The 19,776-nt window shown below is 36.1% G+C and overlaps 3 protein-coding genes across 3 annotated transcripts; 2 read left to right on the top strand and 1 right to left on the bottom strand.

Moving 5' to 3' along the window:
* The first annotated feature begins 107 nt into the window (after window positions 1-107).
* Window positions 108-1,881, top strand: LOC113719297 (glycosyltransferase BC10-like). Its single transcript, XM_027244503.2, has 2 exons — window positions 108-939; window positions 1,134-1,881. Exons 1-2 carry the CDS (start codon window positions 361-363, stop codon window positions 1,776-1,778), a joined length of 1,224 nt encoding a protein of 407 aa, XP_027100304.1. The 5' UTR covers window positions 108-360; the 3' UTR covers window positions 1,779-1,881.
* A 5,205-nt stretch (window positions 1,882-7,086) lies between these two features.
* LOC113718738 (glycosyltransferase BC10) lies at window positions 7,087-9,646 on the top strand. Its single transcript, XM_027243646.2, has 2 exons — window positions 7,087-7,982; window positions 8,714-9,646. Exons 1-2 carry the CDS (start codon window positions 7,422-7,424, stop codon window positions 9,356-9,358), a joined length of 1,206 nt encoding a protein of 401 aa, XP_027099447.1. The 5' UTR covers window positions 7,087-7,421; the 3' UTR covers window positions 9,359-9,646.
* Window positions 9,647-11,202: 1,556 nt separating this feature from the next.
* LOC113719265 (probable leucine-rich repeat receptor-like protein kinase At1g68400) lies at window positions 11,203-14,819 on the bottom strand. Its single transcript, XM_027244437.2, has 2 exons — window positions 13,337-14,819; window positions 11,203-12,026 (listed from the first exon to the last, which is right to left on the bottom strand). Exons 1-2 carry the CDS (start codon window positions 14,688-14,690, stop codon window positions 11,356-11,358), a joined length of 2,025 nt encoding a protein of 674 aa, XP_027100238.1. The 5' UTR covers window positions 14,691-14,819; the 3' UTR covers window positions 11,203-11,355.
* Window positions 14,820-19,776: the final 4,957 nt, after the last annotated feature.

Here is a 19,776-nt window from a genome sequence, read left to right as displayed (position 1 = left end):
CACACACAGACAGAGAGTATGCCAGTCATTATGTTATTTTCCTTTCTTTTTTCGGTTGAAAACACTTTCCATGTGCCTATCCTTGCTTGTTTTTGCTCTCTACATCTTTACTCGCCACTTGAGAAGTTACCAAAGCCATTCTCGAGGGTAATCTTGCTTTACCTTATTGTGCGAATACACTTCTCTCACATTTTTCATCATTTATTAACTTCTCTTTATCTTGCTCCTTGACCCTCTTTTATCAGTATAGCGATGGAAAGCATGCCTTGTTTCTTGTTATTACTTTTTGAAGTCCATAAAACAGCTATAAAATACCATGCGCAAGTGAAGAGATGAGAAGATATCAAGAGAGGAGTTTAAATGACAATGTTTGTGAAGAAACTCAGTGTTCGCGTTGAAAGAGAAGTTAGGGAAGGGAGTTTTGAAGTTGCCACCACTTTAGTCTTCTGTATTTCTATGGCATTTTTTCTTCTAATTCTGGGAATGTTCATCAATGATCATCTCAAAAAGTACTCAATCTATGATGACTTGTACTTCCCTCAACCCACTGCCTATTCTCTGTCTCTATCCTCACAAAACCAATGCAACTCTTCCTCAAACTCATCTCTTTCAACTTCACAGTCTAATTATAGTTCAGATAATACCACTAATACATTGATGGATATGGCATCTCAACAAGGCCTTTGGCACTCAATGAGTGATGAAGAATTGCTTTGGAGGGCCTCTTTGGTACCTCATATAACTGAATACCCATTCGATCGTACCCCCAAAATTGCGTTCATGTTCTTGACTAGGGGAAGCTTACCCTTGGCACCACTCTGGGAAGTGTTTTTCAAAGGACATCAGGGCTTCTTCTCAATTTACCTTCATACATCTCCAGAGTTCACCGACGAGCCTCCTGAATCATCTGTATTTTACAAGCGACGAATACCAAGCAAGGTTCTTATTACCACTAATAATCTATAGTTTTTCAGGCAAAAATACCGAACTTTTTCCCTCCTGGGAAAAGTGATAAATACTATCATCTACTTGCAAAATTGCAAATTTTTCTTCCCTATTAAAAAATATACTCAAAAGTTTATACTATTCCACATAATCCTAGCTTGATTTCATTTTAGTGGTGGTGGTTGCAGCATGTTCAATGGGGAAGGGTGACAATGATCGATGCAGAGAAACGTCTACTAGCAAATGCCCTCCTTGACCATTCCAACGAGAGATTCATATTACTCTCAGAAGCCTGCATTCCCATATTCAACTTCACTACCATCTACAACTACCTCATCAACGCCAACCAAAGCTTTCTTAGCACATTTGACGATCCTAGGCCAATAGGCCGAGGAAGATACAACAAGAGAATGTGGCCAATGATTACGCTGTCAGATTGGAGAAAAGGGTCACAGTGGTTTGAAGCCAACAGAAAGCTAGCAATTGAAATTGTCTCTGATGTAAAATTGTACCAAATTTTCAGAGACCTTTGCATGCCCCCTTGCTACATGGATGAGCATTATTTACCAACGCTGGTGACAAAAGTTTGTCCTGAGTTGACATCAAATAGGACTATAACTTGGACTGATTGGTCTACAGGAGGTTCACATCCTAGAACATTTATGAGGAATGATATCACAGAACCATTTCTAAATCAAGCTCGTTTTGGGGTCAATTGTAGTTACAATGGTGAGATTAGCTCAGTTTGTCACCTTTTTGCAAGAAAGTTTCATCCAAGCACTCTTCAGCCTTTGCTTAGGATTGCTCCAAAATTACTAGGATTCACTACTTAGGTTATGTTAAGGCACTGTTTGATATCTAATTAACGTGGTATCATACATGTATTAGGACAGTTTATCAGATGAGCCAAACACGAGTGGAATTGTCCATTTCTAATTTCATGTGTTCCAATTAAGTCTGTGGTCTGAAAGTTTATCACAAAAACATATTTTTGTTGATAAAATTACTCTTGCTTATAGATTCACGAGTCGCATTTAAGCCTCTCTCTTAAAATTTTACAACACACATTCGTTTTTGTTTAATTTGACTGTAATTTTGATATCAGCACATGACATGTCTTATGACCAGTGCAATTACACAACCATGCACCCCATCCAACCAAAGCTAATATCTAACAATTTTAAGTCACAAATCCGGAAAAAGGCTAAAAAGATTAGGAGCCTTGGGCTCATCGAAAGCCATGGACAAAGAATGGGACCTTTCTCTTACCCGAGAAGGAAGAAATCTCTTGTCCCTGACTGACAAGGGACAAACTGATGAAATTCAGTATTTTCAACAATGTTTGACAGGCCTGCAACTGTTAATTACTACTACGTTTTGGCCAAATACCTTTTTGTCGATTAACAATGGGAAAAAAAATTAAGATTTTTTTTCAGATACGTGCACTCCAAATTTTGTCATGTTTCTTGATAATCAATACTTTCCCAAACGATAATGAGGAAGAATACAGAAGTCTTGAGCTTTCTTCAGTACTGTGTTTTGTGACATTTGCTCTTGGCAAATTGAATTGGACGATCCTTCTTGTGTCTTTTCTCAAGATAACTTAAGATGAGCAAGAGTCTTCCAGTACTGTTCTATTTCTAAACCTGACAAATCCCCAAAAAGCCTCATTAAATACATGCTTTCAAGACCGGAGGATCACATAAATTGTAGGAATTGATTGCTATCAATCGAAGAAACTGAAATTTGGCTTTCCAACCAGAAAAACAAATCATCTCAATCTCCTAACTTGGAAGACATCTGAAATCTGCATGGTGCATTTAGTTTCCCAATGAGGTACGAAAAATTGACACTTGCTAGCCCATCAACAGGTCTCAAAGAGAAGCCGAAAACAACTTGGGGTTCTGGCAGTATTGGTGCGTCATTGCTGCTCTGTTATGCCATGTTCATAACTAAATGCACATGCATTAGTATTTATTTCACATACCTCCATGTCCACGGACCGTTTCATAGCAGTACAAAATTTGGCCCACTTCAATATGTACACATGGGAAATCATCTCACTAGTTTCTCAAAAACGTCAGAATTTAAAAGAAGAGACTTTAAGCAATTAATCTTAAGCCTATTTGATAATTCAATTTAGCATTTAAACTTAATGGAATCAGATTTTAACATATTCAAACTGTTTAATAATAAAAAATTAAACATCTGAATTAATTAAGTGGTATTGAATTTTCTAGGCAAAACTTACTCTCAAAATTAAGCAATAAACTATTCACTTATCACTAAATGTGATATATATTTAAATGTATTAGATTTAATACATAACAGTTCAATAAATTAATAGATTCAGATTTCAGACTTCAGATTTCAGTTTTATCAAACGCACCCTTATATTGTTTTCCTATTGACGACCATAACAATGATATTGTTGAGAAATAATTATTAAGTTATTAAGTCCTTTGGCTTTTTAAGAATGTTGCCATCGATCAAAGTTTAGATGAGAGAGCAAAGTTTTAACTTTCATTCACGTTGCAGATTCTCTCTGTCTGTCTTAAGTTAATACTACACCATTTCTTATCAAACAAACTGATAACCTGACTTCCAAATTTAAAGAAAGCTTTTCATGTCAACAATATATACACAAGCTTAAACCCTTCGCCATTTTCTGTAAACTAGTAGTATAAGACAAAATCAAGAAACTAATTAACTATTAGTAGCCATCATCATCAAGTCTGCAACTTCAAGCCTTTATCTATTCTTTTGTCTATATTTCGAAACCCCTTCTTTATCATTCTCCTAGTGATGTTTAAACACAGTCGATACCATAGATTGATATATATATACATATATATTGCTATATTCCAATAAAGGGACGCAGTTGACACCATATATTGATTTTCCGTCTATATGCCTAATTGGAAGATAAAAGGATGCTTAAACACTTCTGATAAACAGTCAAATACACTTTGGACAAAAAAATGGTTGATTAGGTGAAAACACTCCATTTTGTTCACCATAGAAAAAAGATATTGCAAATTCCCCTGATCCCTTTAACCTTCAGATGAAAACGAACGATTAGCAGTACGATTGAATTCTCAATTTTTCTGAACCTTGTGATTGAAGAAAAGAAAATTTGAAACCACAATCTTTCATCCATTCCCTGTACAACTGGGCTAAAAGTTTGTTAGAAGGGATAAGAGTTTAAGAAGTCACGACATTAGTTTTCTAAAACAAACGATGATGTATTAAGTTGGACAGTGATCTTAAATACGTAAGCTGGATAGAGAGTTTAAGAAGTCGCGACATCAGTTTTCTAAAACAGATGATGTTGTATTGAGTTGAACAGTGAACTTAAACACGTAAACTGGACAGAGAATCCGAAGCAATTCATAAACTTGAAGAATAGATAAACCAGTCAGTAGTGTATTCTGCTATTTTCATTGTGAATTTCCATAATTTACAACTTTGGTATAGAAGCAAAACTGCAAAGATATTGGGAGAATATATTATTGATCGTATAATTAGGGGTTAAAACTTAAAAGGATTGACGGGTTCTTCTCTTCCACACTTACCAGATACATTTGGTGACAGCCCCGCTAAAATCCACCAAGCTTGACTTCTAGAATACGGACTTTTCCTCCCAAAACAGACAGAAAAGAGAGCGTATGAACTGGATCCATCAATTCGGACTATTCTTTTCAAATCTTCAAAAGCTAAAATGCTTTGATGCCTTCACCTTGATAATAACTCTCTCTTATAATTCAAAAGCGAATACGCACTTTTTTTTCAAACAAAAGCAAATCCACTTTTTGCACCCAAGAATAAGTTTTTTTTTTTGCGTCAATTTGTGTAATTTTTAATTTTTTTTCCTTTTTCTGAAGTAGGGTTGACACGCGTTTTGACTGGATTTCAAATCGTTATAAGAATTTTAATGAGTGATTGTTAAATTAACTTCGTAAGAATGTTTAACTTGAAATAAAAATTGGAGTCTCAACTCTTAGGGAATACTCTCTATTTATGTGGTCCATTTTAACTTTGCCGTGGTTATCAGGTCATGATTAACGACTCAGTCAATGTCCTGTTGCAACTGGCATTTTCTTCAAGTAGATTTTCAGACAATAATCTTGAAGCTTTGCACGTTGTTATATTGTTATCCAGGCGTGTATTAAAATCATGGCCAATCGGCTGTTCGAGGCTGCATTTCTTTCTAATAATTCACTACAAGAAACTAATTGGACAGTGCACAAGTTTCAATTAAATCAGAAACGATAATAGAAACAAGAATGAACAGTACTCATTTGCTTTTGTATTCATCTACAGGCAATAATATGTTTACAACTTTATGGGTTACAAAAAAATTTCTCTAATTAAATCGGTGATATTATCAAAGCAGCAAAGGCCAAAAAAGGGTTTAGTAGCAGTTGCCCTACAAAATTTGGATCTACATTTTAGTTTGTTTGGATCTATTATCTATACAAATATGAAGAAATAAATAGGGTTGTCCCATCAGTCCCCGGAAAAAAGTTGTAACATATAAATAACCATCTAATGTCCATTAATTTAATGTGAACTAGCCATGGTCACAGCATGTTTTGTTTTGGCAATAAAGGTCCGGTCTACCAGTTGGGATCTTCTTGGAAGCTCGATCGTCTTTTTTTCTAGTTGTCTTATCAGTCGGTTGAGAAGCTACTACAGTACTATTCTTTCTCTTGACATAAAACCAGGATGCTGTTCTCAAAACTAGAAAAAGTAATAATAGAATAATAAATGATTTTCACTTCTTGGACTTAGATTTTCTGGTATTTTTTCTATCATGTTTCCTTTGGACACAATAATCTTCTTACAGGATATTTCCTCATTTTAACATATTCTTGGGAGGCAGAGAGTTTGAAGAAATTTGCCAGTAAGATATGTATTAACTTCCACTAGCTAGTGTATCTTCTTACTCATGATGAAACTCAAGAAGTTACCACACCTCTCTTACCTACTTTTTGTTCTTTTCTTCTTTAGAGAAAACCTGTAGAATTTGGAGTTTGAAGAGTATGGCGGCTAAGATGTCCATTGAAAATTATCACAATACGGCATGAGCTTCACATGTCTAAATGAGAGTCCTTGCTGTTATCCCAACAGTCAAAAGATAATGATGAGGTAACTCAAACTGGTAATAATGTGCCAAGTCCATGTTTTAACATCCTGAGTTGGGGTTGTAAACTTCCCCAAGATTGTTAGTGATGCTGCTCTTGGAGATTTGACATGAATGAAGGTTTTTCCTTTATGCTTCAAAAAAAGAAAAGAAAAAATCCTGAGTTGGGGTACTTTTACTCAGTTTAAACTTTCAATGTAGAGACAACTTGAAAGAGAAGAAAAGAACAAGGGCCTTGTTCTCTTTCATTTAGATTTTGTAAAATCAAATTACCGACAGTAACTAAAAAAAAATTAGAATTACAAAATTAAAAAAAATCTATGTTCTAAATATAAGAGAGTAATTACCGTAATAATGAATTTTTCTAACGGATACCCATTAACACATTTAAATCAATTAACCTACCATATTAAACTAATTAACCGTGAAAAAGTCCAAAGTATTTTTCTTAAAATGGGGCATTATTGTAATTAAAAAGTGTAATTTTAGAAAGCTAACGACTGCCAAGTGGAAAAGTTGAAAAAGTTAATTTAGATTGAGAAAAGTTTATAAATACAAGAAACGATAACAATTGGTACTATTTATATTCGTATGGTAAATTAAATAATTATTTGGGTATGCTAACAAATGCTCGCTAAGCAATAGTCAGAAAAATCTTTTGAAAAATTGTAGAGAATCTTGACATAATTAAACAATGTAAAAGAACTTATGCTAAGCAAGACTTACCGTAAATAACACCCGTATAATTGTCTGAAATGGATACATATTTTTTTTCCAAAAAAAAAAAAAAGATTTTGTTCTTGAATCTTATACTACTATCCGTGTGCAACCTGTATAAAGTATAAACGCGTGCTACGAAGTCTTTTTCAACAAACAGACAACCGTCCATATAAGACTAAAGACCTAATAACGGACTATTGACTTGACAAATACATTTACCATACATAATGGTTTTACACCGTTGAATAAATCGAAGCCGTCGCCACAGCCAATTAGGACAGCCGCGTCTGCATGCCCGCCTCTCCTCCTCTCTCCCATATTCCATCATTAAAAGGTAACTATAATTTTGATCTTTCATTGGTTCTTTGAATAGAGAACTCTTCCTTTTCCCTGCACAACTCTAGAACTTAATTTGTTCTTGTCCATATTGCCGTCTAGCAAATAGTAATTGGTATTCCACATCTATTTGGAGTTTGAATCTCTTAGTTCCGTGCTTATGTTAGAATAGGACTCCTCTCCTTGAATCCCACTACTGAATAATCAAAATTTTCTCAAAAGTTCGACCATAAAAGGTTAAAGAACTATTCTATCGGAAGTGCCGAGTCCCGTGATGATGAAGGACCAAAAGCTTACTTCTGGCTTTCCATCACTGAAGTTCTTCAATGGTCCATTGCAGTATGTGAATCTCTTGGCCTTTTTGTTGTTCTTTGCCTTTGGTTTGACTGCCGGAGTATTTCTTAGTTTGCAATTCAAAAACGTCACATTCAATTTACTGGTCAATGATGGCCAAATCTCTCTATCTTCATCACCATCACGGCCATCACCACCACCACCAGTAACAACGGCATTGCCGCCGCCGCCAGGGAAGGTGATGAAGCATAAAGGGTTGGCGGATTTACTAGAGCCACCTGATATTATGCACGATATGAACGATGAAGAGCTCCTGTGGAAAGCTTCAATGACTCCTAAGATTCAAGAATTTCCATTCAAACGCGTCCCCAAGGTTGCATTCATGTTTCTGACGAGAGGGCCGGTGAGCTTAGCACCCCTCTGGGAGAAATTCTTCAAAGGGCATAAGGGGCTTTACTCCATTTATGTGCATCCAAATCCATCATACAATGGATCAGAGCCGGAAGGTTCTGTGTTTCATGGCCGGAGAATTCCCAGTAAGGTGAGTTTAAATTCTTAACGATTAATTTTGTCCTTAATGAATAATTTTCTTTTTGTAATACTATTTTTTTTTGGCAGTTTAGATCCATTACTTTAACAAGAAGTAACAGTTAATCATAATGTGGATACGTTTCTTTTGGCGGAAAAGATTCCTAGATAAAATATTGAGGGGACACTGAACTTTTGATTTCCCTAAAGATCAGAAAAGGATATTTTCCAGTACTTACTAGGAAGGAAACTGAATGACCTGTTTAGCTGGATGCTATAATTTGGGGTGCTGGATTTCGAAGAATGAGTAAATTTACTTTCAAATTTATTTGTTGACTTACCCAAAATATAGTTTTTGTATTAGCACAAAATCCTTGCTTTTAATTATCATCTCCCTTTCCTTTAATGTATGATGTGCATCTTGAATCGTCCAATTCTTTCATGAACTGACAATATTTAATTTCATATCCAACCTACCGACATCTGACATAAAGGGAAGCAATTGGTTAGGAATAATTGGAAGATGTTTTTGTTCAATTGATTCGTTCAAAAGAGTTAGGAAACTAGGCAGTCGGGATTTTTTTTAATGCTAGATGTGAATGCTTCTAATTAATTTTGTCAAAGTAGTTTGGTTAGTTTTTCTATTTTCTTAGATTTATTTTTGCACCATTGAAGTAGCATTCTTTTTAATTAAATTTTCCCTGCATAGTTATTCATGTTGTTGAGTTTCTTTTGACTATGTAGGAAGTTCAATGGGGAAATGTTAATATGATTGAAGCTGAAAGAAGATTACTAGCCAATGCTCTACTTGATGTATCAAACCAACGTTTTGTTCTCGTATCTGAAGCATGCATACCTCTATTCAACTTCTCCATTGTCTATAATTATCTAATGAACTCAACATTGAGTCATGTGGAGGTATATGATCAAGCCGGTCCGGTGGGACGTGGCCGATACAGTAGGCAAATGCAGCCCTTGATCAAAATTGAAGATTGGAGAAAGGGTTCCCAATGGTTTGAAATGGATAGAGATCTTGCCCTTGAGGTTATCTCAGATAAGACGTATTTTCCAGCCTTCCAACACTATTGCAAGGGCTCATGCTATGCTGATGAACATTATTTGCCAACATTTGTGAACATGAAATTTGGGAAGAAGACTTCTAAAAGAACTTTGACTCATGCTGATTGGTCCAAGGGAGGACCTCACCCCATGAGCTTTTACAGAGATAGAGTAACTGCGGAGCTTCTGGAGAAGATGAGGAGCGGAAGCAATTGCGTACACAATGGGAGCAAAAACGATACTTGTCACTTGTTTGCAAGGAAGTTCCCACCTCAGTCTTTGGATAGATTGGTGAGGTTTGCACCAAAGCTCATGCACTTCAACCAATAATATAGGAAGAGAACACGTTTATGATCACTTATTTTGCACTAATCTTAGAGTCAAATTCCTCTACCACATTTGATTGTTCATTATTTCCCTGTTAGTTGTATTCTTTTATTCTTAGATTATGTGGGGAAAATACCTCTACATGGAGCAAAAGAAACCATTGAGCTGTTGTACATGGCGAAGAAAATTATTGAAGTGTACATACTTTTTCGTACCACACTATTTGCGGCTAGGCATCTGTGATGTTCTCACATTCTTGTCATTGTATAATGAAGAGTTCGTTAAAAATTCCTCCAACCATTATAATTTTGTTCCCGTACTGATAGGGTTGAAAGATGAATTAAATTATTCAACACTCAAATCCAATTCAATTTGATAAGAGTTTGTTCGAACATGATTCACCAATTAGTCGAACTAATTTTGAACAATATTTTATATTTGATAATATTCAAATTCAATAAAAATAATCAAATACATTTTCTCCATCTGGATTTATCATTTTTTTAAAAATAAATTTTTCATGTACAATGCTACAGTAATACACAAATAAAAACAATCTCAAAAATACCAAAAACAATCTGAAAAAAACCAAAAACATAAAAGACAACCTCAAAAATACCAAAAACAACTTAAAAATTACAAAAAATAACCTCATCTACAGTAAAAGTTTTTCACCTACATTGCTACAATAAAATATTTCAAAAATACCTCCAAAAATAGCTAATCTAAACACAGTATTCGATTTGATTAGACTTGTTTACACCCTTACATACTAAGTTTAGTTTTATTTCCTTTGCAAGTATCTATTGTTCGCTTTTAGTCCTTCGCACTATTCTTGTCCATCTCTTTATCATTCCCATTGAAGGGAGCCATCTTGGGCAGAATCCAGATCCCATCGGCAAGACCCATTAAATTCTAAGAGTAGATTTTATCAGACAAGCACAACCATAGACGAGTCAGTCCAGACCTGGCCCAACCCATCTTGTGAAAAGTGCACAAAAACTTGAGATTTAAAAAACAAACGGACAGGGAAAACGTTTCACAGAATTTGTGGAGAAGAGTGAATGACAAAACTATTTGTCTCACTTTTAATTCATTTTCTGGATCAAAATATATGCTTTATTGAAGTTGCTATTTATTTCATCCCTGATTCATTTCTACGTACTAAAAATAGTAGTATTTCACGAAAAAGCCAATGCATTTTTGTTGTTCGGGACTAATAAAGTTAAATTATCTAGAAAAATTACGTCCCAATAACACCCTTTTTCTTATATGACAAAAGTTTGCCTATAGACAAGTATTCTTGAATTCTTAATCTTAAGCAGTTTAGGTAGTGTATGTTAAAGTGTCGAATCATAATTCATAAAATGTGACGGTATAAATTTAACATTGTTTAGTACCATGAAACATTATAGCTCATTTCGAGCTTTCTCACCAAAATAAAAAAAAATAGAAAAAAAGAAAAGGGGGATTAAAGTCCACTTTAGTGTCATAAAAGTTAAATTCTAGAGGGAAACTGAAACAAGAAAATAACTTTAATATGTTTAATCAAAATCCTTTGCTTTCTAAAATTCCAATTACTGAACTAAGCTAGTGATTAATCCTTTGCTTAAAAGTTAAGGAAGGATAAAAATAAAGAAAATTTGAGATCACATTACAAAACGAACACGTAATAATGCTCTCCGACCCAGATTATGTTCCACGGCAAAAATAGCATCATGTTGATATGTCTAGACAGCAGATACGGCAGAATGTTCAATGTTAGTCAAGCTTGATCAACCTAACCTTACGATGATAGTGGTATCAATGAAATTAGCAGTTTAGCATCATGCACAACAACTATGCCATAAAACGAAAGTACTGTATTAGAAAAATTCCTAATTAAAGAGAGGATTAGTTCCCAAAAAGAAGAAGGGGGGAGAAGAAAAAAACCTCCTTTACAGAATCTCACATCAACCACAGACAAGCAAAACCTTCTACGTCTTTACCAACCATTTTGATCATTGACTTGCTACTCCGCATGCATCTTCAGACACAGAAGGCGAGTCCGAAACAGAATCAGCTGTCTCATGGGATGGTGACACGTCTGCTCCTCTCAACTCTTCTATCATTTTCGCTACATAGTTCATCTTTGGCCTTTGATCTGGCGAGGCCGTAGAACAAGCCATTGCTATCTGCAACAACCCCACCATTTCTTCCTCAATGTCCTTGTATCGCATCAACTCCAAATCAAACACTTCAGCAGTCCACTCCTCCCTCACCACAGATTGCACCCATCTTGGTAAATCGATGATGCCGGTGTATCCTGTCCCGTGTCCCCCATTGTCCACGATGGAGGGACATTTCCCTGTAAGCAGCTCCAACAATAGGACCCCAAATGAGTACACATCGGATTTCTGAGTGAGTTTTCGGCTATCCAGGGCGGCTTCAGGGGCCCGATAGCCATTGGATCTTGAAGCTGTTGAGGGCAAGGCGAAGGCTGAGAGGCCAAAATCAGATAGACGGGCGTTGCCGGTTTTATCGATTAGGACGTTTGTTGATTTGATATTACCATGCGTGAGCTTAAGGGACTTGCATGAGCTGTGAATGAAAGCTAGTCCTCTTGCTGCTCCAGCAGCAATCTTGAGTCTTGTGGTCCAGTCCAGTGGGGTTCTTCCAGGACCTCTATTCCCTGGGTTACAAAAGAAAATTTCAATGTACACGAAATTTCATGTTAAATAATCATTAACTGCTGCTGTACGGTGATACATGATTATGAAGGTTTAACATATAGTGCTGTAGCTCACTACATTACACAAGAAAATAACAAACACTGCAGACAGGGACAGACAAATAGGAGGTGGGATGCTGGACAGTGTTTGATGGAACAACACTAAGAATGTCTTCCAATGAAACAATTGCTGCCCCATGAGAACTTATGCTAACCAACAAGAGGCGGTCCCCTTCACATTAAAGATATTGTATCAGAAATGGGGCTACTTAGCACCCAATTTGTAGGAAGAACCGAGTTTTATCTACGACTTTTGACAAATGAGTTCAAGACAAAAAGCTGGCTTCCAAATTTCCATCATAATGGCCCTCTTTGTCCAATGTAAAGTACATTATGCAGCTTTGATTACTTAGCAAGAAGAGGGTGAAAACAAACGAGGATATTATATCAAATGCGCCTTAAGACCCTAGTCCACTGTTAAGCTGTTCCCCTCCCTCCATGTGTGAAATATGTCACGCTCCCATGGCTTTTCTCTCCATTCCCACACTTTTGGATGACGTTGAAATAAGGCACCCAATTTGGCCAGCTTCAAAGCCTATTATTTTATAAATTGGCTTTTCACTAATACTACCTGCCAATCTTGTATCTGAATGGCAAAATGATTCCACGAGACTCAACATTGTGTGCAATATTATGGCGATAATCAAATTATAGGCTAGAAATCGAACCATTGTAATCTGAACCATTGTAATCTGCAACCATAATACACCTTATCTACATTTGCTCGTACCAGTGCCTCTACCCCTCAACACAAAATACTCATTTGAGATTCAAATTCAGTTTCAAAGACTGAGATGAGATGGTGATTCTACAAGTAAATGCCTACTCAGATTTCAAAGCCTAAAACATTTAAGAATCAATTCAAACTCAGTTTCAAAAAGACTGATATGGTGAATCTACCAGTAAATGCTTACTCAGATTCCAAAGCCTAAAACATTTAAGAATCAATGCCAGCCATAAATACCAGAGCCGAACACTACTACAGAAATACATTGTCAAACCCCATGTGCACCACCAATATCTAAATCATATAAATATATTCTATAAAATTCTCAACTATCCATCATATATCAGACATAAAATTGAGCATAATATTTAAACTGCACTTTTAAACAGTAACCATTTTTTATTAGCAACATAACTAGACCCCACCACCAAAAAAATATAGACGTACATGCCAAAAAAAATCCAACAGAGAAAAAAGTGCTTACCATGAAGAAGCCAAAACAAATTTCCATTAGGCATGAAATCATAGACCAGCAATTTTTCTTCACTAGCAAAATAATAGGCTTTCAAGCTGACCAGATTTGGGTGCCTAAGCCTTCCAAGAACCTCCATTTGCTGCTCAAAATCTTTTCTCCCATTCGCAGACATTTCTTTTAATCTTTTCACTGCTACAACATTCCCATCATCCAATATTGCCTTATAAGCAGTCCCAAAACCCCCTTTGCCCAACATTTCAGCTGAGGCCCTAAGCAAGTCCTCCAGCTCAAACCTCTTTGCCCCCTCGAAGAAGACCATTTTGCCCCTCTCAAAACCGGACTGGGCCAAGTTCGGATACGGGCTTGACGAGTATACGATCTTTTCCACTTCTGAGCTGGTTTTTTGATCCATTTTCTTCGACTTCCTCCAGAAGTAACAGTAGAATAGAAGGCAGGCTAAGGCCAGGACCAGAACATCGCCCATTATCAAGGCGATTATTTCCCCTTTGGTCATTTTATTCCCTCCGCTACGGCGAGTTTTTCCCGTTCTAGTCGGCGACCCGTATTCCGGAACTGAGGTGGGAGAAGATGCTACAGTAGAAGGGTTTCCTCCCCCGGGACCCAACGGAGATGCTATAGCTCCGGAAGAAGTTCCGGGTCGAGTCGGGTCACTCCTTACAGACGAACAACTCGGCAATGGTTCCCCACAAAGCATAAGATTCTTCCAAAATGCTGATTCCGGGAAGCCCGAGAGCGAATATGGTATCGGACCCGACAATTTGTTGCAGGAAACGTTGAAGTCTTGAAGATTAGGCACGTTGAGACCCGATATTTGCCCCGAAAACCCGTTTACCTCAAGACGAAGAGTTAACATGTGGGTCATATGGTTCACTTTAGTGGCCGGGATAACGCCGGAGAGGTTGTTGAAAGACAGATCGAGACGGTAGAGGCGGGTGAGAGACGTTACGGAAGCCGGAAACTCGCCGGAGAACTGGTTGTGAGATAAGAAAAGTAGCTTAAGTGAGGTGAGGTTTGAGAGGTTAGGAATGGGGCCGGAGAAATGGTTATATTTGAGGCTGAGAACTCGGAGCTGAGTTAAGCGAGTGAGGGGTTCGAAGGAGCTTTTGAGATTGAGGCCTTCGAGAACGAGGTGGCTGACCCGGTTGTGAAGGCAAGAAACGCCTGGCCACGTGCATGGGTCGGTTTTGGAGGTCCATTGAGAGAGTGTGTTGGAGTAGTCTGAGGAGGACTTGAAGGCCAAGAGCGGAGCTAAATCTGGGTTTTCGAAGGCGTCGAGGTTAAAGAAGCAGAAGCTAAAGAGGAAAAGGAGGGAAAATGCTACATGGGGTTTTAGTCTTGTCATGGTCGAGGAGGAGGAATGGCCGTATTGGGGTGGCTGGCCAGTGATGGTGGTGGTGGTGGTTATTTACGTTTAATGGGGTTTGTTGAGGTGTAATGAGGGAGGGAGGGAGGGAATGGGGCGGAAGAGGAGGAGATGGAAGGACTGGAAACTGAAAAAAGCATTAAGAATGGCAGCGTGGAGTGTGGAGTGTGTGACTGTGTGTGAGGTGTGACTTTGTCTGTTGCTGGATTTTATGAAACTGTAAAAATTTACTGGAAAATGAACTTTACCATGGTAAGAAGGAAAATATGTAAATAATTTCATTTTTCTTTTTTACAATGTAGCATGAAGTAACTCCAAATTCCAAACCAGCTTAGCAAAATTGGTTTCATATTTTGCAAAAAAAAAAAAAAATATTATAACCAGGCCAATAAAACGTTACAAGATTAAAGTTGAGGTATGTTGCCACGCATAGGAAAAAGGAAATGAAAGAACAAACATAAGTTTGGGTGTTTCTCATGAGAATATAACAGACATTTTTTGTTTTTCAACATCATAGGTACGGATTACCTCTTTTTTCTTTATCTTTTTCGTTCAAAGCATGGTTTTATATTTTGAATTAAAACAAGCTTCTTTGTTAAGCCAAAACTTCATGAGTTTTATATTCCAAGAAGGTCTATGTCTTAAAAAAAAAACTTCTCCATTAAGAAAAAAGCTGAAATATGTCTTCCTTTTTGTTGTACATAAAATTGCAAACGGGTTTAATAGAATTTTAATTTAATTGAATTGAGCTAGACTCAATTTTATCAAACTCGAATTCGAATCGATCTCGAGTAGAATTTGAGCTTTTAACGTAAAGCTCGAAAGAAATTTTGATGACACATGCGATGTAGTATAGTTACCGGGGCATATGATGAAGAGTAGTTATGGGATGAGAGAGGCAACGGTACAATGCAATTTTTTTTTGTTACAATTATAAAATTCCTATAACCTAATCTACGGGAAGGGGGAAGAGGACTCGATGTGAGTGGAAACTCCATCGAAAATGACCAATTAAGACCGGCACATATAATGACAAATTAGTGGGAGTCATCTAAGACTTGAGTCCTGTGTAGTGACCACCAAGCCAAAGGCCTAGTATGGAATTTACCGTACTTAAGTCTTGGTACAATAGGGAAGAGCTGAGAAATGATGGAATGGACCAAAGGCTGGATTTGCCCTTGGTGATAATTTACCGTACTTCCGTGCAATTTTCCTACACCGCGTTCCTTGCATCAATTTTCTTATTGCTTATTAAACCTGAATTACTAATGTTTCATTGATTTTTTTTTTCGCATTGACTACAAAAACTTACCTTTGAAATCAGTAAACGTGCATTTTACTAATTGATTTACTGCTTCCTAGCAGGCCAAAGCCAGGCATTTCATTGCATTTTACTAATTGATTTACTGCTTCCTTCATTTGGACCTTCTGACATTTTCTTACGAAAGTAAGAAATTCGGCAAATAAATCTAGATTCCGAACAATCTTCAAAAGCCGGCAACTTTTGAAGACGTTCAGGGGACTTATCTACCCAACCCTTTCCCCCCCCAAGACCGATGTGGGATTGAAACCCCGACAAGGGCCAAGCCTCCACGGGCTGTTGCTACTAAGAAATAACTACCCCCCACAAACTCGAGCTAGACGACCCCAGTGGTATGTTTCTTCCTGACATTTTCTTACGAAAGTAAGAAATTCGGCAAATAAACCTAGATCCCCGAACAATCTTCAAAATCATTTGGACCTTTTCTTGCTGGAATTTGGAAGTCAATCAATGGATCAATTGTGGCAAGGAAGTCCATCTCATATTAAGTATTAACACAAAATTTGTAGGTTCTTTTTAATAAGAAAATGAAACGTGTTTTATTTGTTTTTCGGGTTTTTTTTTTTTGTCAAGATAATGAAAAAACATACAAGCAAATGTGCATAGGAAACTGGTTATCACTTATGCCACCAATGTTTTATTATCTTTTTTTTTTTTTTTACCTTTCCTTCCCAAACTGTTCCCACCGTCTTATTCTCGAGTATCATGTCTAGAATTTGAATCTTTCATTTAGGAGTGGAAAGAAATCTAAAAGCTCTTCCTTGGTCAATCCTAGTGAGTTTTTGAAAAAACATATAAGCAAATGTGCATAGGAAACTGATTATCACTAATGCCTTCATATGTTTTATTATCTTTTTTACCTTTCCTTCCCAAACTGTTCCCACCATTTCATTCTCGAGTATCATGTTTAAGATTTGAATCTTGAATTTAGGAGTGAAAAAGAAATCTAAAAGCTCTTCTCTAATTACTGGATCAATCCTAGTGAGTTTTTGAAAGTATGTTAGCCATCTCCAGACATTGAGTAGGTGTAATATGTTACAAAAATTTCTTTCCTTAAAAATATGTTTTGACCTAAGCTTACCCCTTTTTCTTATTCTATATATCTAATTATAGAAAGCAATTTGGTAACCTTACACCAAATTGTACACAATATATTTTTTTTAATTATAGAATAAAATGGTTGTCGGGAAACATTCCACTAGCCTTCTCGAAAGGTTGGTTTACACAAGATTTTGCAACCTAAAAAACCAAACATAGATATATGTATGCCTTAAAATGGAGTGGCTGTAAGTATAATAGAAAGGACCCACTTTCTGTAAATTATGATTGATGCAGTAAATTTGAACACGTTTAGAAAATAGGCTATGCTGCTTTTATTCCAAAAGCTGAATTGGAAACCCCAAAAAAAAAAAGAGAAAAGTGGAGTTACAGCAAGAATAAAGCGTCTGGCTTTTGCTTCTTTCGAAGTTCTCAATCAAAACTGAAAAGCCTTTTCGTTCAATCTTCTGGAGCTCTTTTCTGGAGCTCCTCTAGGCTCTAGATGATGTTCTTTAATTATGGCGGTCACTAATCTACTCAAAACGACTCAACACCATCAGAATTCGATAAATATGATGATTTCGGGACAAACTACAAGGTTAGAATTTGTGACCCACTTTGCCTAGAGCGTAGCATAAAAGATTGATTAGTCCATATAAAAGCCTCGAAGAACAAATTGGTAAAGAAAAGAAAAGGCAAAGTCACGAGACCAAAAAGAAGCAAAAAGTAAGGAAGAAGCTTAGATTTATGATGTAGAAGTGTGTATTGCATTATTAGAGTGTCTAAATTTTTTTCGAGTTCCACGTAAATCATTTTGGTCTGAGGAGAAAGAGAAAGTTGGGAGTGTTTGATTAGGTTTATGATTGTTTAATATGGGACAGAATTTCCCGTGATGGCTTTTTTTTTTTTCAATTCCAGTAAATGACTTTTCGTTAAATGAATTAAATCTAATCACAGATTGAACTCCAAAAGCCGATAACTCTTAGAACCAACCCAGAAACTTAACTACCCAATCAAACCCCACCCCAGAACCGATGTGGGATAACTAGTCTAAAGGAACCTGCTACTAAGTGGGATACTACCACCAAGAACCCAAGAACCCCACTCCAGAATTTCCCATGATGGCTTGCATATCTCTTTTTGTCTCTGTTGTAGGACATCCTTGTCATCTAATTTATGTTTTCAAATGGCACTTTAATATAATATGGTCAAAACTCATTTTATAGTTTTTTTAACAAGTTCATTTATTTTTATTTTTTAATTTTTTGGCTGAGCATCTAAGGAAACTAATTGATTGTTATATCCTTTAATGCTAACGCCAATATTTGGAGGCCGCAAGTAGAATAGTCCACGTAATTTTAACTGCAGTAACTAGCAACATAAGTTTCACATGATCAAAATGGAGCAAACTCATAAATGATTGTCTTGAATTAACGAAATACACTTGGCCATGTGATAACCAAAAATTGCAGGGGATAATGTATTCTGCCAACAAATACAACTCTTGATTTTGTAGCACTAGTACACTACTACTACTACAAAAAAAAAAAAAAAGATATCACATTTTCTCCTAGATAGTAGATACACTCAACCGAATATCATTCGAAGTTTGAATTATTTGGTTCACACAACTTGAAAAAGGGACTCGCTCATACAATAGAGGTCAATGTTTTAAAACTCAGAGTTCACACTCGATTATGTTCAAGGTACAAAACATCAATTGAGTTCAATTGATTAGATTCAAATGAAAAAAAATTAAAGAAGCAATGATGCCATAAATATATAGTATTATATATATGTGTGTGTGTGGTGTATATGTGCACGCACGCTCTTATGTGTTTACTAAATTTGATTTACGCTTTAATTGCTATATTATAAAGGAAAAATGACTTGTTTCATTCCTCACATTTCACAAAATTATTCTTTTCGTCCCTCACTTTTAAAACGAAGCAATTTCATCCTTAACATTTTAAAACTGAAATTATTACGTCCCTGAACCCAATTTTCAATATGAATCAAACCATCTATCAACCTAATTACAAATTTTGGGGGTATAATTGGTAGATCACTTGACTAACTCAACTTGATATTCACGTGAAATTTAATGAACCCAAAAATAAAAAATAAAAAATTATAACATAAAAAAGAAGAATTAATCTTTCCTACATTGTCATTGTATACACTGATGGGTTTATGTAGCTGCCACATCATTTCAATTTAAATTTAAACACCAAATTTTGTATTTATGATATACATTTAGACTCGCAAGTGTATATACTAACGGTGAATGAAAAGATTTATCCAAAAAAGAAACCCTATTATTCCCAGACAAAGAATGATCTTTTATGTTATACTTTTTATTTTTTTGGTTCAATAAATGTCATGTGAATATGATGGAGTTGACGGAATGATCTATCAATTCTATCTCCGAAATTTATTACTGGGTTATTGGATGATTTGATTCAAATTGACAATTAGGTTCAGGGATGTAATAGATTTAATTTTTAAATGTCAGGGACCAAATTGCTTCATTTTAAAAGTAAGGGACGAAAAGAATATTTTTGTGAAATGTAAGGGATGAAACATGTCATTTTCCCTATTATAAATTATAGATATGTGATGTCATCACACCAATCTAACGTTAGTTGTGATTTTTTCCTTCGTTTCTTTATTAAGTTGAACGCTAACAAGAACTTATAAAAATGG

The sequence above is a fragment of the Coffea arabica genome, chromosome 11e, assembly GCF_036785885.1.
Source record: "Coffea arabica cultivar ET-39 chromosome 11e, Coffea Arabica ET-39 HiFi, whole genome shotgun sequence".
Taxonomy (NCBI): domain Eukaryota; kingdom Viridiplantae; phylum Streptophyta; class Magnoliopsida; order Gentianales; family Rubiaceae; genus Coffea; species Coffea arabica.
The sequence above is the reverse complement of the archived record's forward strand: the minus strand, read 5'-3'. Positions and strand labels throughout refer to the sequence as shown.